This window comes from Hemitrygon akajei, chromosome 8, assembly GCF_048418815.1.
Source record: "Hemitrygon akajei chromosome 8, sHemAka1.3, whole genome shotgun sequence".
NCBI classification, from domain to species: domain Eukaryota; kingdom Metazoa; phylum Chordata; class Chondrichthyes; order Myliobatiformes; family Dasyatidae; genus Hemitrygon; species Hemitrygon akajei.
Window position 1 is genome coordinate 164,791,034 of NC_133131.1, and position 17,452 is coordinate 164,808,485.

Below are 17,452 nucleotides of genomic sequence, written 5' to 3' on the forward strand. Positions count from 1 at the left end.
GGCCGATTTTCCACGCTGCACCGTTCTTACGTCTCCAAGTTCTGAGCAATCAGGATTTCCAAACAATCGTGTGGGAGTTTTATGCAAATAAACCAAATTAAAGCCAATGCACTAGATTACTTACTGAATTACTAAATCCAGGAGGTGGTGATCAGGGTGGCAAATAGTTGATTCCAAAAGCTATGCATTTGAATTGAGATTCTTTAACCATACATGCCAACGAGTGTGTTATTTGGTAACGACATGGGTGAGGCTGAACTTTAAAAAAAACAAACAACTGGTTCTTATATTAAGAAAAAAGTTGGCACCTCTTCAGGGATAGCCTGTTTGGTTGGAATCCTTCAGCTGCCCAATCTGCTATGCCATCGCTATTTAGAGCTAATTGTGCCCCGTGAAGCATATCTTAACTGTGATCAATACAAAGCCCCAGGCCAGAGCCCTGACTGGGATCAGCGACAATATCCGTACAAAAACAGCAGCAGGAACCAACGTAACAAGGTGCCAACCTTGCCTTTGCGGGTAGGATTTGTTCTTGGCTGGAGGGCTGAGCTTTTGAGTCTCGTTCCAGACAGCCCTGTTTATTTCGACAAACAGACCTCTTCAGAAATGAGGGAGATCTGCACCATTGAAATTACCTTGGCTATTGGATTAAATACTGAACATGGTGACCCCCCCTCCCCACCCCTTAGCTACATGAATCAACAAGACCAGAGTTCAAGGCCTAGTGGTAGGGGGCCTGCGATCGTCAAGTCCAGAGACTGAGGTCTAGTGGTCAGGGTTCCATCATCGTCAAGAAGGGTCTCGGCCCAAAACGGCAACTGTTTATTCATTTCCATGAATGTTGCCTAACCTGCTAAGTTACTTCAGCAGTTTTTATGTGTTGCTTTGGATTTCCAACATCTGCAGATTTTGTCTTGTTTTCTGAACTTGTTTCTGTGCTATGGTGCTCTCTGACTGTGGCCAATTACCCCAATTAGTCTATATGGAAGGTGTTGGTAGTAATGCTATTATAAATGGCACCTAGCTTCTAAAAGCCAGCTCACTAAAGCCTGGTTTGGGAGTTGCTCATCACTCAGCACCAGAGTTCAGACACGAGGACCGAAGAACTGAATGGTAGAAGTGAGGTGTGAGCGACCATTCTCGACCTCAAGGCAGCATCTCGCCGAGGGTGGATTCAAGGAGCCCGTGTGAAACTCAGGACAATGATCGTGGGTGGCAGAACACGCCAAAGGCTGGAATCATACAGATTCACAGAGTCAGAATGCTACAGCACAGAAATGGGCCCTTCGGCCCATCTAGGCCTTGCAGGAATATTAATCTGCCTAGTCCCGTTGACCAGCACCCAGACTATACCCTTCCCATCCATGTACTTATTCAAATTTCTCTTTAATATCAGTCAAACCCACATCCACCACTTGCGCTGACAGCTCATTCCACACTCTCACCACCCTCTGAGTGAAAAAGTTCCCCCTCCTGTTCCCCTTAAGTATTTCTTTCACCCTTAACCCATGACCTCCAGTTAGTTTAACACTATACGCACTACTACTTCAAACTACTACTGCTATGAAAGAGCACACCGTAGGTTTCCATGGAAACAGCAATACACACAGTCAATCTGTTCTCCCAACTGGGAAAGGCAAAATAATTTCAGGGAGTAATAAGGGGGAATTTCTTTTGCCAGAGGGTGGTGAACCTGTGGATTTCAATGCCTCAAATGGCTGGGGAGACCAAGTAAATGGGTATATTTAAAACAGAGGTTGCTAGGTTCTTGATTTAATAAGAGTGTCAAACGTTACGGGGAGAAGACAGGAGAATGAGGCTGAGAGGGATCATAAATCAGCCATGATGGAATGGTGGAGCAGGCTCGATGGGCTGAATGGCCTAATTCTGCTCCTGTGTCCAATGATCTAGTACCATGGGGAATGACCTCTGGTCATTGTCCTGGTCTACTGCAGACTGAGTGACAGATGTGCTTCGCTGGCAGAGACCCGTCCTGACGAAGGGTCTCAGCCCGAAACATCGACAGTGCTTCTCCCCATAGATGCTGCTTGGCCTGCTGTGTTCCACCAGCATTTTGTGTGTGTTGACAGATATTCTTTCCTGCTACTTGTCAACAATTGGGTTATATTATCTGATTACCAGGTTAGTGGAAGGCACAGTCGACACCCTGAGAGCTTGAAGTTAAAGAGTTCTGGAAATGACAGCTGTTATCATTAAAACATTGAGCAACATACACAAAGTGCTGGAGGAACTCTACAAGTCAGGCTGCATCTATGGAGAGGAATAAAGAGTAGCCACTTTAGACCCAATGAAGTCCTCATGAAGAGTCTCCGCCCCAAGCATTAGCTGTTTATTCCCTTTCATTGATGCTGCCAGGCCTGCTGAGCTCCTCCAGTATTTTGTATGTGTTGCTGAAGGTTTCCAGCATCTGCAGAATCTCTCCTAAATCAGTAAAATGTTACCACGTGGCTAACAGATCTGCTGCCTCACAGCGCCAATGAGTTAGACTGGGTTCTGGACACTCTCTGTGTGGAGTTTGCACTTTCTCCTTGCGGCCGCATGGTTTCTTCTGAGAGCACTGGTTTCCTCCCACATCCCAGAGATGGGCAAGTTGGTAAACTGGACTGGCCACTGTGAATTGCCCCCAGGAGTAAAATCTGAGTGGGGCTTGGGGGTGGTGAGAATAAAACTTAAAACAGGATTAGTGTAAATGGGCGGTTGATGGTCTGCATGGAATTGGTGGGCTGAAGGGCCTGTTTCCTTGTCGGAGAGGGACAGAACCTTACCCAGTCTGTCTCGTGTCCCTAACTACCCCATGGCCTAGCAGGCGTAGAACAGTACAGCACAGCACAGGCCCTTCGTCACACAAAATTGTGCTGACCTTTTCATCTACTCTAAGATCAATCTAATCCTTCCCTCCCACATAACTGTCCAATTTTCTATCACCCATGTACCTATCCTCAAGATTCTTAAATGTTCTTAATATATCTGCCTCTACTACCACCCCTGGCAGGGTTTTCCACAACTTGTAAAGTAAGCCCATAACTTGTGAATGATCAAACACAGTAAGACAAATCATTATGGTCATCGTTATGTGCCGTGTCATATGACATGGGTGATCATGGCCTTACCTAAGACCATAATAGCACTTGATAAATTTTTCTACAGAAGTGATTTGTCATTGCCTTTTTCTGGGCAGTGTCTTTACGAGATGGGTGAACCCAGACATTATCAACACTCTTCAGAGATTGTCTGCCTGGCGTCAGTGGTCGCATAACCAGGACTTGTGATCTGCACCGGCTGCTCATACGACCATCCACCACCTGCTCCCATGGCATCACGTAAACAGGATCGGGGGGGGGGGGGGAGTGGGGGGGCTAAGCAGGTGCTACACTTTGCCCAAGGGTGACCTGCAGGCTAGCAGAGAGGAAGGAGCACCTTACACCTGCTTTGGTAGACACTTACCTCCACCCTGCCACCCAAGTAAGATAAATACCACTGGAAAAACAACAAGTTCGGGAACATTGCATAGTCACTCTGCTCAACCCACCTTCAGACTTTGATCTCATACTCACGAACGCTGGCCAAGTTTCAAATCCCTCAGCTGAAATGTGTTACAGGAAGCTTCCTACCTGCGTGCCAGGCTGGTCATCTGAGGAGAGGTCCGAGCAGCCAGGGCCAGTGAAGTCCGTTTGAGTGCTGGCTGTGGTGAGGTTGCAATGTGCCCGTGAGGAGCTGAGCAAGCGATGGATCTCCAGCTGCTGAGCCTTGATGGTTCGTTCTAACCTGGAGAGGAAAATTACAGAGATACAAGAGATAGCCGGTGCTGGGATCTGGAGCAAGACACAAACTGACCAGGTGGCTAAAGGAAGTGGTAGAGATGGATACAATTACAGCATTGAAAATACATGTGGTCAGTTCTGGTCATTCCTTATGGGGAGAGGATGTGAAAGCTTTGGAGAGGGGGCAGAGGAGATTGATCAGGACCCTGCCTGGATTAGAAAGCATGTCCCAGGAGGGTAGGTTGAGCAAACTGGGGCTTTTCTCTTGAGCAAAGGAGGATGAGAGGTGACCAGGCAGAGATGGACAAGATGATAAGAGGCATAAATCGAGTGGCAAATCATAACCACTGTAAAGTCTGCAGATGCTGGAAATCTACAGTAACACAGTTCGCCTACCAGTCCCGACTAGGAGTTGAGGATGCCATCGCCTACCTGTTGAACCATGTCTACGCCCACCTGGACAAGTCGGCAAGCACCGTGAGGGTCATGTTTTTTGACTTCTCCAGTGCGTTCAACACCATCCGCCCTGCTCTGCTGGGTGAGAAGCTGACAGTGATGCAGGTGGATGCTTCCCTGGTGTCATGGATTATTGATTACCTGACTGGCAGACCACAGTACATGCGCTTGCAACACTGTGTGTCAGACAGAGTGGTCAGCAGCACTGGGGCTCCACAGGGGACTGTCCTGTCTCCCTTTCTCTTCACCATCTACACCTCGGACTTCAACTACTGCACAGAGTCTTGCCATCTTCAGAAGTTTTCTGATGACTCTGCCATAGTTGGATGCATCAGCAAGGGAGATGAGGTGGAGTACAGGGTTACGGTGGGAAACTTTGTAACATGGTGTGAGCAGAATAATCTGCAGCTTAATTTGAAAAAGACTAAGGAGCTGGTGGTGGACCTGAGGAGGGCTAAGGCACCGGTGACCCCTGTTTCCATCCAAGGGGTCAGTGTGGACATGGTGGAGGATTACAAATACCTTAGACAATAAACTGGACTGGTCAAGAAACACTGAGGCTGTCTACAAAAAGGGTCAGAGCCGTCTCTACTTCCTGAAGAGACTGAGGTCCTTTAACATCTGCCGGATGATGCTGAGGATGTTCTACGAGTCTGTGGTGGCCAGTGCTGTCATGTTTGCTGTTGTGTGCTGGGGCAGCAGGCTGGGGGTAGCAGACACCAACAGAATCAACAAACTCATTCGTAAGGCCAGTGATGTTGTGGGGGTGTAACTGGACTCTCTGATGGTGGTGTCTGAAAAGAGGATGCTGTCCAAGTTGCATGCCATCTTGAACAATGTCTCCCATCCACTCCATAATGTACTGGTAAGGCACAGGAGTACGTTCAACCAGAGACTCATTCCACCGAGATGCAACACTGAGCGTCAAAGGAAGTCATTCCTGCCTGTGGCCATCAAACTTTACAACTCCTCCCTCGGAGGGTCAGACACCCTGAGCCAATAGACTGGTCCTGGACTTATTTCCACTTGGAATAATTTACTTATTATTATTTAATTATTTATGGTTTTATATTGCTATATTTCTACTCTATTCTTGGTTGGTGTGACTGTAATGAAACCCAATTTCCCTCGGGATCAATAAAGAATGTCTGTCTGTCTGTCACATAAAATGCTGGATGAACTCAGCAGGTCAGGCAGCCTCTATGGAAATGAATAAACAGTCGACGCTTTGGGCCGAGACCCTGGATGGACAGAGACTCTTTTCCAGGATGGCTAATACTCCACAAGAGGGCATGGTAACTGGAGAGTTGGATGTCAGAGGGAGGTTTCTGGCTGACACATGAGGGGCATTTAAGAGACTCTTAGATAGGAACAAGGACGAAAGAAAAAAATGGAGGGTTATGTGGGTGGGAAAGGTTAGATTGATCTTAGATTAAAGATTAAAGGGTTGGCACAACATCATGGGCCAAAGGGTCTGTGGTGTTCTATATTCTATATAGACAGGTACACAGAAAGGAAAAGTTTAGAGGAATATGGACCAATGCAGGAAAATTGAGACAATTTCACAGGTGAATTAGGCCAAAGGGTCTGTTTCCATATTTGTGTGTCTCTAATGCAGGGATTCCCAACCTTTCTTATGCTATGGACCAATACCATTAACCAAGGGATCCATGGGCCCCAGGTAGGGAACTCCTTTTCTAATGGATACTATTACAAGGGATGCAGGACCTAGGGGTATGGGTGTGCAAGGCACTGAAAGTGAGATGGTGGGTTGAGAAAGCAGTTAAAAAGGCTTTTACCAATCCAACCATAAAACCAAGCAAGTCATGCTGAGCCTTTACAAAACACCATTCCAGCCTCAGCTGGAGAACTGTGTTCAACTCTGGTCAATCACGATAGGGTGGATATCCACCCTATCAAGTGGATGTTCCAGAAAATATTTACAAGAATGGGTCCTGGAACAAAAGACGACATTTACCGTTTAGAGAAGCTGGGGCAGTTTTCTTTGGAGAAGGAAAGGCCGATGGGCTATCAGACAGACATATAGAAAGTGATGAGGGGTCCGGGCAGAATGGACATCCGAGTCTATCATCGAGCACTACAAGACACAGGTAGAATATAAAAGGAGCAGAGAACTACGAGTAGCACGAGGAAAAGGTTTTTTTATTAAGCATTGTGGTTGGAAACTGGAATGTGCTGCCTGCAAATATGGTCAAGGCAGATTCCACTGCGGTTTCCAAGGAACTGGATAAATATATAAAGGAGAAATATTTGCCAGGAAATAGGACTGGGAATGGAAATAGTGAGCTGTGCTGGCAGGAAGCCAGTAAAGACAAGATGGGCTGAATGGACTTCACCCGTGCCACAGCAAACAAACTCAGATGTATCTTTCTACACCCTGTATTCTTCTATATCTATTCAATGCTCTGGTTAGACCACACCACAAGGAGGGTACGTCAGCCTTTAAGGAGATTTACCAAAGATACCAAGCCTTTTAGGCGGAATTGTGAGATATTTGCTTTATTTGTCATATGAACACCGAAAGACGCAGCAAAATGCATCACTGTGAAGTTCCGGGCAGAGACTGCAACTGTTGCCGCGCCTCCTGTGCCAACGTAGCAAAGCCCAAAACTCACTCACCCTAACCGTGCATCTTTAGAATGTGGGAGGAAACCGGAGCACCCAGAGGAAACCCACATGGTCATGGGGAGAACGTACAAACTCCTTACTGACAGCAGCGGGAATCAAACCCTAATCAGTGATCACTGGTGCTGTGAGGTGATTACACTAACTGCTACGCCACTGAGCCATCCCTTACAAATGCTACAGCCTAAATGAAATGGCCCAATGAATCTCAGGATGGCATATGGTGACGTACTTTGATAATAAATTTATGTTCAACTTTGAGGCATTTAGAAGTCAAGGGGTGATTTATTTACAAGTGTTTTACAACATTGAACATCTTTATATTCTCCATTTCTACTGGTTTAGGAGTCTGGAGTTGAACTATGCATTTGGGAATGACGTTAGGAACCAGTTCTACACGATGGATAAAAGCGTACACATGGATTAGCTCAGACGTCAGCCACATGGTTGATGGCCAGCAGGCACTCAAAGGGTTGAATGGCCTCCACAGACTAAATTCCTGCTGCTACACTTCTCCAAGACATACGGTAGCCAGACATCCTGAACGTTATTGAGCAGAAATTAATCTTCATTTTCCTTCTTAACTCCACCCTGTCAAATTACTAGCAGCATTAAAATCTAGGCTGTCTCCCAGAAAACAGCCCGGCTTGTTTTGACCTCGTCTGAACTGACATTACTGTGAGCGCTCCACATCAGTCAAATGACCCCAGCAGGAGTTTAACCCACCTCAGTGCCACGGACACACCTCTCAAGCTATCAAGGCCCTTCACTGATCTAAGATGGCCCCATAGGTGTTTAAAAACAGAAGAAACAAAAAGGAGGAAGAAGCACTTGGCTTTGACATTCGTTAAGGTCTTGGGTGAGATTCTAAAGATTAGCTTTATTTGTCACACGTACTCTGAAACACAGTGAAACGTGTCGTTTGTGTCAAAGACCAACTCAGTCCGAGGACTGTGCTTGGAACATGCCCACAACTTACTAACACCAACCCCAACCCGTATGTCCTTGGATTGTGGGAGGAAACTGGAGCACCCGGAGGAAACCCACATGGTCATGGGAAGAACGTACAAACTCCTTACAGACAGCGGCGGGTATCGAACCGCAATCAAGGATCTCTGTCGCTGTAAAGTGATCGCGCTAACCACTATACCACCATGTTACTCAACATTTAACTCTAACTAATCACCGTTGTAGGCATGCAGGACTAGCTTATTTGGCATGGACCAGTTAGGCAGAAGGGTCTGTTTGCTTGCTGTATGACCCTGTGACTTTTCTATCCTACCCTAAATCCTTTTACCTCACGCGGTTTTGCAATTATTACTTTACTGTGCACCGAGTGTTCCTAAGTGAGGGAGCAAGTTTGTCTCCTTCAGCACCCAATCTGGAAGAGCACAGACTGAGGTGCAGACATGATTGGGTAAAACATAACACCACCTAGACAAGTACAGGCAGTTGCGTGCTTGACCAACAGAAGCCTATACATGCAAGAAAACGGAGCAGTGACTTGAAGCTCCCAGGAAAATTAGAACACAGAATACAGAACAGGACAGCACAGAAACAGGTCTGGCCGCACCTGTGCAGAGGAATAAACAGTCGACTTTTCAGGCTGAGATCCTTCATCATAGTCCCGATGAAAGGTGTCAGTCCAAAATGTTAACTATTTATTCCCCTCCATAGATGCTGCCTAATCTGCTGAGTTCCTCCAGCACTTGGGAGTGTGCTTCTCAAGATTTCCAGCATCTGGTGCCAAATTAAACTAAATATTTTCTACCTGTAGTTGATCTATATCCCTCCATGTCCGTGCCTCTTAAACATCACTGCTTCACCATTACCCACGGCACCCACTACTTGCCCCACACATCTTCTCCCCTCTCACCTTAAATGTATATCCACAAGTATCTGGGTGGTGGGGTGGAGATACGTCTCTACCAAAGGAGGTGTAAGGTGCTCCTTCCCTCCGCCCTCCGCCAGCCTGCAGGTCACTCTTGGGCAAGGTGTAGCATCTGCTTCATGCCATCAACGCCCCCCACCCCAATCAGGGTCAAGAGAAGCCATGGGAGCAGGTGGTGGATGGTCGAATGAGCAGTCCTGATTATGCGACCACTGACGCCAGGCAATCAATCTCTGAAGAGTATTGATAATGGTTGGGGTCACCTGCCTTGTAAAACTACTGCCCCAAAGAAGGCAATGGCAAACCACTTCTGCAGAAACATTTGCCAAGAACAATCATAATTACGGAAAGACCATGATCGCTCACATCGTGACAGGCACATAACAAACAAACCAGTATCTGACATAGGGTCCTGACGAACGGTCTCCGCCCAAAACGTCAACAGTGCTTCTCCTTATAGATGCTGCCTGGCCTGCTGTGTTCCACCAGCATTTTGTGTGTGTTGTCAGGATCTGACATTTCTACCCTACTATAAAGCCTCTGAGTGCCTACTCCATCTACGTCTTTCTTAATTGTATAAACCCCAACAGGTCTCCCCTCAGCCTCCAATGCTCCACAGGGGCGGAGATAACAAACTTGTCCAAACTCCCTTTACAGCACATGCCCTCTCATCCAGGAATCATCCTGGTAAACCTCTTCTGCACCCTCTCCAAATCCTCCACACTCTTCCTACATGGGGTGACCAGAATTGCACACAATATTCCAAGTTTTATATAGCTAAAACCACTTCATGGAGAATTATAATGAAACGTCCTGACTGCCTGCATTTGGGGACTGACTATAAAAAAGCCTACAAATAGTAGCGGATACAGCCCAGACCATAACAGATGGATAAAGCCCTCCCCACCACTGAACACATCGACATGGAACGTTGTCACAGGAAAGCAGCATCTATCATATGGGACCACCACCCCCCAGGCCATGCTCTCTTCTCACTGCTGCCATCAGGAAGAAGGTCCAGGAGCCTTAGGTCTCACACCACCAGGTCAGGAACAGTTATTACCCCCTCAACCATCAGGCTCTTGAACCAGAGGGGCTAACTTCAGTCAACTTCACTCACCCCAACACTGGACTGTTCCCACAACCTATGGACTCACTTTCAAGGGCTCTTCATCTCAATATTTTTTGCTGATTTACTATTAATAATTTATTATTAATACTTTTTAAAATTTCTTTGTAGTTACTGTGAATGTCCACAAGAAAATGAATCGCAGGGTTGTATATGGTGACATATATGTACTTTGATAATATATTTACTTTGAACTTAATAGCTACACAAGGGAACTAATCAAAACTTTCCCAAGGAAAAGGTTGTGAGACGTCCCCTAGAGTACAGATTTCCCACACTGTTCTGATTCGATGGGCTCCAGTGGTCTTTTCCAGTTCAAAGCACGGATGAGGAAAGCAATGAGTACCACACATATTAAAGATCCACAGATGGCCACCTCTAAGTTAGTTTAACCAGTTTAACATTATACACGCCACTAGTTCAAACCCTGAACCCCTGCAGGTTTCCACGGAAACAGCAATACACTCAGCCAATCTGTTCTTCCAGCCGGGGAAGGCAACGTAATTTCAGGGAATAATAAGGAGGAATTTCTTTCGCCAGAGGGTGGTGAATCTGTGGAATTTATTGCCGCAGGCAACTGTGGTGGCCAGGTCAGTGGGCGTATTTAAATTGGAGTTGTAGACAAGTGTGTCCCCACAAAATCATTCAGAGCAGAGGTTGATAGGTTCTTGATTAAAAATGGTATCAAAGTTTGGGGGGGGGGGGAAGGCAGGAGAATGGGGTTGAGAGGGATAATAATCAGCCACGATGGAATGGCGGAGCAGACGATGGGCTGAATGGCCTAATTCTGTTCCTATGCTTTATTACCTTATAGTCTTATAAGGCATTCTCTTGACATGCAGATATACTGTGGAAAATATCTTAAGGGATCTTGGCCTGGCACAGCAACTGCTCTGCTCTAGACCCAGAGAATATGCAGAGAATAGTAAACATGGCCCAATAAAGCTAAGCTTTAACTTTTAACACAAAGGAATTCTGCAGGTGCTAGAAATCCTGAACAACACACCCACAAAATGATGGAAGAACTCAACCAAAAGATCAGGCAGCATCTATGGAGAGATATAAACAGTTGACATTTCAGACCAAGGCCCTTCATCAGGACTGGAAAAGAAGGGGGGAAGAAAACGGAATAAGAAGATGGGGAGAGGGGAAGAAGTGTTCAAGTGATAGGTGAAGCCAGGAGAGGGGGATGAAGTGAGAAACTGGGAGGTGATAGGTGGAAGAGATGAAGGGCTGAAGGAAAAGGAATCTGATAGGAGAGGAGAGTGGACCATGGGAAGAAGAGAAGGAGGAGAGGCACCAGAGGGTGGTGATAGGCATGATACAGAAAAGAAAAAGGGAGGAGGAGGAGAGGTGAGAAATTACAGGAGAGACCATAGACTGATATATTACGGGAACGGGTGGTCACCAGGAAATCTCGTCTGTTGTGGTGGATGGAGTGAAGGTTCTTGACAAAGGGACCCCCCAATTTATGTCAGGTCTCACCCATGTAACGGAGGCCACACTGGGAGCACCAGATTCAGCACGCACAGTTGACAGATTTGAAGATGAAGTGTTGCCTCACCTGGAACGACTGTATGAGGCCCTGAATGATGGTGAGGGAGGAGGTGATTGGGTAGGCAGAGCGCTCGTCTTACTTGCAGGAATAAGTGCCAGGAGGGCAATCAGTGTGAAGGGACAGACAGACAGACATACTCTATTGATCCCGAGGGAAATTGGGTTTCGTTACAGCCGCACCAACCAAGAATAGTGAAGAAATATAGCAATAGAAAACCATAAATAATTAAATAATATTAAGTTAATCATGCCCAGTGGAAATAAGTCCAGGACCAGCCTATTGGCTCAGGGTGTCTGACACTCCAAGGGAGGAGTTGTAAAGTTTGATGGCCACAGGCAGGAATGACTTCCTATGACGCTCAGTGTTACATCTCGGTGGAATGAGTCTCTGGCTGAATGTAGTCCTGTGCCTAACCAGTACATTATGGAGTGGATGGGAGACATTGTCCAAGATGGCATGCAACTTGGACAGCATCCTCTTTTCAGACGCCACCGTCAGAGAGTCCAGTTCCACCCCCACAACATCACTGGCCTTACGAATGAGTTTGTTGATTCTATAGGTGTCTGCTACCCTCAGCCTGCTGCCCCAGCACACAACAGCAAACATGACGAGTGGACAAAGGAATCATGTAGACAGCAAATCCCCGTGGAAAGCAGAGAGTGGAGGGGGGGAAAGATGTGTTTAGTGGTAGGATCCCATTGAAAGAGGGGGAAGATATGGAGAATAATGTGCTGGACATGGAGGGTCTTGGGGTGGTAGGTTCCTTCTACATCAATCCTTCACCCTTTTCCACCTTTCACCACCCAGGTTCTCACCATCTTCCACTCCCCCCTCCCCATCACCCGGCTTCACCTATCACCCGCCAGTTTGTACTCCTTCCCATTCCCCCCCCCCCCCCCCCACAATATTATTCTGGATTCTTTCCCCTTTCTGTCCAGTCTAGATGTAGATTCAAAGTACATTATCAGACTCTGTATACAGCATTCAACCCTGAGATTCGTCTTCCCACAGACAGCCACAAAACAAAGAAAACCATGGAATCCTTTCGACGAAAAACATCAAACCTCCCCCCACATGCAAAAAACAAAATTGCACAAAAAGCAAAAAGAAATTAGCAAAAAACAGAATATAAAACATCAGCCCACAGAAGTCATCAAGAGAGTCCAGGCATGTTCAGTTCAGCTTAGAGCAGTTCAAAGTCGGGTTGTGTAGTTTGTTACCTGCGGTCCGCCCCGATCTAAATCACACAAAATAACAACAGGAGAATGAGCCACTAGAAACCAGAAAGACATCATAGCGTGAACTGCAAAGTCCAGTCCACAAACCACATCGATGAAACCTTGTCCAAGGCCCAGGACTCTGGCAAAACCCTCCAGCGACATCAAGAGGGATAGGGAGAGAGTGGGGGGGGGGGGGGGGAGAGAAAGAGAGGAGAGAGAGAGAGGGAGAGGGGGGAAGAGGAGAGAGAGAGGGAGAGAGGGAGAGAGGAGAGAGGAGGACAGAGGAGAGAGAGCGAGAGGGAGAGAGGGAGAGGGGAGAGGGGGAGAGGGGGAGAGGGGGAGCGGGGAGAGAGAGAGAGGGAGAGAGGAGAGAGGAGAGAGGAGAGAGAGTGGAGGACAGAGGAGAGAGAGAGAGAGAGAGAGAGAGAGAGAGAGAGAGAGAGAGAGAGAGAGAGAGAGAGAGAGATATCATTCGAATACAGGGATCTTCCCCTGGGAGCAGGGGATGAGAGGGAGACAGAGACACCGTCACATGCAGACACTACCCTCCGGCAGCAGTGAGTGAGAGGCCGGTAGATGGCACTGACACCCCTCACCTCGATGATTTCAATCTTCATCGATGCTTTAATCGGAGGTAACAGCAAGAAATGGAATCAATCATGGGCCCGTGCCATTTCAGGGCAATAAGAGTCTTGGACTGAAATGTTAACTGTTCATTCCGTCCAGAGATGCTGCCTGACCTGCTGAGTTCCTCCAGCATCTTGTGTGTGTTACTTTAATGTTTCAATCTCTCCAGGGTTGCTTGCCAGACATGCTAAATTTTTCCAGCATTCTCTGTTCTGGTAGGCATTGAAGATAGACCATTAAGACCATAAGACATAGGAGCAGAATTAAGCCATTCAGCCCATCGAGTCTTCTCCGCCATTCCATCATGGCTGATCCTAGAACCCACTCAACCCCATACACCTGCCTTCTCGTCATATCCTTTGATGCCCTGACCAATCAGAAAACTATCAGCTTCTGCCTTAAATACACCCACTGGCTTGGCAGAGCATTCCACAGATTCAAAAAATCCTCCTACCTCTGTTCTAAAAGATCACCCCTCAATCTTGAGGCTGTGCCCTATAGTTCTGGATGCCCCCACCATAGGAAACATCCTCTCCACATCCACCCTATCTAGTCCTTTCAACATTCGGTAGGTTTCAATGAGACACCCCCGCATTCTGCAAATTCCAGTGAGTACAGGCCCAAAGCTGCCAAATGCTCCTCATATGTTAACCCCTTTATTCCCTGAACCATCCTCGTAAACCTCCTCTTGACTCTCTCCGATGACAACACATCCTTTTTGAGATATCAAGCCCAAAACTGTTGACGATACTCCAAGTACTGTCTGACTAGTGTCTTATAAAGCCTCAGCATTATCTCCTTGCTTTTATATTCTATTCCCCTTGAAATAAATGCCAACATTAATTTCCTTTCTTTTGCCTTCCTTCCTTCCTTCTTAAAGAATGGAGTGACATTTGCAATCTTCCAGTCCTCTGGGACCATGCCAGAATCAAGTGATTCTTGAAAGATCATGACCAACGCATCTGTTATCTCTTCAGTAGCCTCTCTCAGGACTCTGTGATGTAGTCCATCTGGTCCAGTCTGTCTAGCAGTTTTTCCTTTGTAATAGCAATGACACTCACTCCTGCTCCCTGACACACATGGACCTTTGGGACATTGCTAGTGTCTTCCACAGAAAAGACTGATGCAAAGTACCCATTAAGATAATCTGCCATTTCTTTGTCCCCCATTACTCCCTCACCAGTATCATTTTCCAGTGGTCCAATATCAACTCTTACATCCCTTTTACTCTATATATAACTGAAAAAACTTTTAGTATCCTGCTTTATATTATCGGCTAGTTTGCTCTTATATTTCATCTTTTCCCTTCTCATAGCTTTTTTAGTTGCCTTTTGTTGGATTTTAAAAGCTTCCCAATCTCTTTTGCTACCTTATATGCCATTTCCTTGGCTTTTATACAGTCCTTAACTTTGCCTACCCCTGGAGTTTGAGAAATTCTTTTGTGGGACATATCTACTCTGCACCTTGTGAACTATTCCCAGAAATTTCAGCCGTCATCCCTGCCAGTATCCCCCTCCAATCCTCCTGGGCAAGCTTCTCTCTCATGCTTCTGTAATTCCCTTTATTCCATTGTGATACTGGTACATGTGCCTTATGCTTCTCCCTCTCAAATTGCGGTTGAATTCAATCATATTGTGATCTCTGTCTCCTAAGGGTTCCTTTACATTAAGCTCCCTAATAAGATCTGGGTTATTACACAACACCCAATCTAAGATGGCCCTTCCCAGAGTAGGCTCAAGCACAAGCTGCTCTAAAAAGCCATCTCGTAGGCATTCAACAAATTCCCTCTCTTGCGATCCAACACGAACCTGATTTTCCCAATCCCCTTGCATATTAAAGTCTCCCAGTACAATTGTGACATTACCCTTATTACATGCCTTTTCCAGCTCTCTTTGCAATCTCAATCCCACACCTTGGCTACTATCTGGAAGCCTATATATGATTCCCATCATTTTTTTTTACCCTTGCAGTTTCTTAACTCCATCCACAAAAATCCTGACATTCTCTGACCATATGTCACCTCTTTCTAAAGATGTAATTTCATCTCTTACCAACAGAGCCACACCACCGCCTATGCCTTCCTGCCTGTCCTTTCAGTACAAGGTATATCCTTTGATGTTAAACTCCCAACTATAGCCTTCTTTCTGCCACGACTCAGTGATGCCCACAACATCATACCAATCAATCTCTAAACAGGGCAATGAGTTCATCCACCTTATTCTGAATGTTACGCACATTTAAATACAGTACCTTCAGTCCTGCATTATTCACCCTTTTGAATTTTGCCTCGGTGATACAATTTAACTCTTTGCTCTGTCTGCATTTGTACCCAATCATTGGCTTGTCCTTCCTTACATTCATGTTACACCCATCATCGACTTGTAAACCTGCTGGATCATCCTCAGCTCTATCGTACTAATTCCCATCCCCCTGCCATATTAGTTTGAACCACTCCCAAGAGCTCTAGTAAAACTGCCTGCAAGAATATTGGTCCCCCTCAGGTTCAAGTGTAACCCATCTCTTTTGTACAGGTCCCACCTGCCCCAGAAGAGGTCTCAATTATCCAGAAATCTGAATCCCTGCCACCTGTTCCAATTCTTTAGCCACACATTTATCTGTCTCCTCATTCTATTCCTATCCTCACTGTCCTTTGGTACAGGCAGTAATCCCGAGATTACTACACCTGAGGTCCTGCTTCCAGTTTCCTTCCTAACTCCCTCTATTCTGTTTTCAGGACCTCCTCCCTTTTTCTACCTATGTTGTTGGTACCTTATGTACCACATGTACCACGACTTCCGGCTGCTCACCCTCCATTTTCAGGATATCGTAGACACGTTCAGAAACATTATGGACCTTGGCACCTGGGAGGCAAACTACCATCCATGTTTCTTTATTGCCTCCACAGAATCACCTATCTGTCCCCCTAACTATAGAGCCCTCTATTACTGCTGCCATCCTCTACAGTCCCCTACCCTTCTGAGCCACAGGGCCAGACTCAGTGCCAGAGGCACGGCCACTGTTGCTTCCCCCACACAGGTCGTTCAACGCCCCCCCCCCCCAAACAGTACTCAAAATGGAGTACTTATGGTTGAGTGGGACAGCCAGAGGGGTGTTCTTCACTATCTGACATGCTCCCTTCCCTCTCCTGACAGCCACCTGTCTCCTGTAGCCTCGGGGTGACTACCTCCCTGCAGCTTCTGTCTATCACCTCTTCACTTAGGATACTGAGGATCTCAGTATCACAGGCAAAGCCAGTTATTTATTGTCCAACTCCCCCAACTCTCCATAGGTGGTTTGATAGACAACATCGGGGGGCATTTAAGAATTAACCACAGTGTTGTGGCTGGAGATGGGCAGCGCATTGGTTCAGCTGTTACCTCACCACTCCCAAGAGCCGGGTTCAATCCTAACCTCAGGTGCTGTCACTGTGGAGTTTGCACGTTCTCCCTGTGCCCCTGTTGTTTTCCTCCCGTATTCCAAAGGCGTACATGCTTGTAGGTTAACTGGTTGTTGTACATTGGTGCTGGTGTGCAGGCAAACAGTAGAATCCGGGGGAGTTGATAGGAATGTCAGGAGAATAAAAATATGGGGTTTGTGTAGGATTAGTATGAATGGGTCAGTATGAGCTCAGTGGGCCAAAGGACCTGCTTCTGTGCTGTAAGTGTGAATAACAAAGAGTAATAAATCACAAAAACAGGCCCTTCGGCCTATAAAGCCGTGCCTACTCCCATCGACCTGCAGCTGGACCATAAACCCTCCATACCCGTCCCATCCATGTTCTTATCTAAACTTTTCTTACGTGTTGCAATCAAACCACACATCTTCATTGAGAGGGTGGTGCAAGCTCGGTCCACACTCTCACCACCCTCCGAGTGAATAAGTTCCCCTTAAGCATTTTTGCCTTTCACCCTTAACCCTATGACCTCTAGTTGTGGTCGCACCCAGCCTCGGTGGAAAAACAGCCTGTCTGCATTTACCCTATCTATAACCCTCATAATTTTGTATACCTCTATCAAATCTCCCCTTACACTCTAGGGAGTAAAGTCTGAACCTACTCAACCTTTCCCTATAACTTGAGTCCTCAAGTCCCGGCAACATCCTTGTACTGTTAATTTTCTCAGTACTCTTTGTCTTATTGATATC

The 17,452-nt window shown here is 46.5% G+C and overlaps 1 protein-coding gene across 3 annotated transcripts in view; it reads right to left on the bottom strand.

The window, feature by feature from the left end:
- LOC140732394 (uncharacterized) overlaps nt 1–17,452 on the bottom strand; it is a 105,055-nt gene that overhangs the window by 36,121 nt on the left and 51,482 nt on the right. For all 3 annotated transcript variants that reach the window (XR_012100068.1, XR_012100067.1, XM_073054981.1), the window contains exon 3: nt 3,633–3,786. Coding sequence is in view for 1 of the 3 variants with exons in the window: in XM_073054981.1 (XP_072911082.1) it covers nt 3,633–3,786 (154 nt within the window). In the remaining 2 variants the exon portion in view is untranslated. The remainder of the gene's footprint in view (nt 1–3,632; nt 3,787–17,452) is intronic.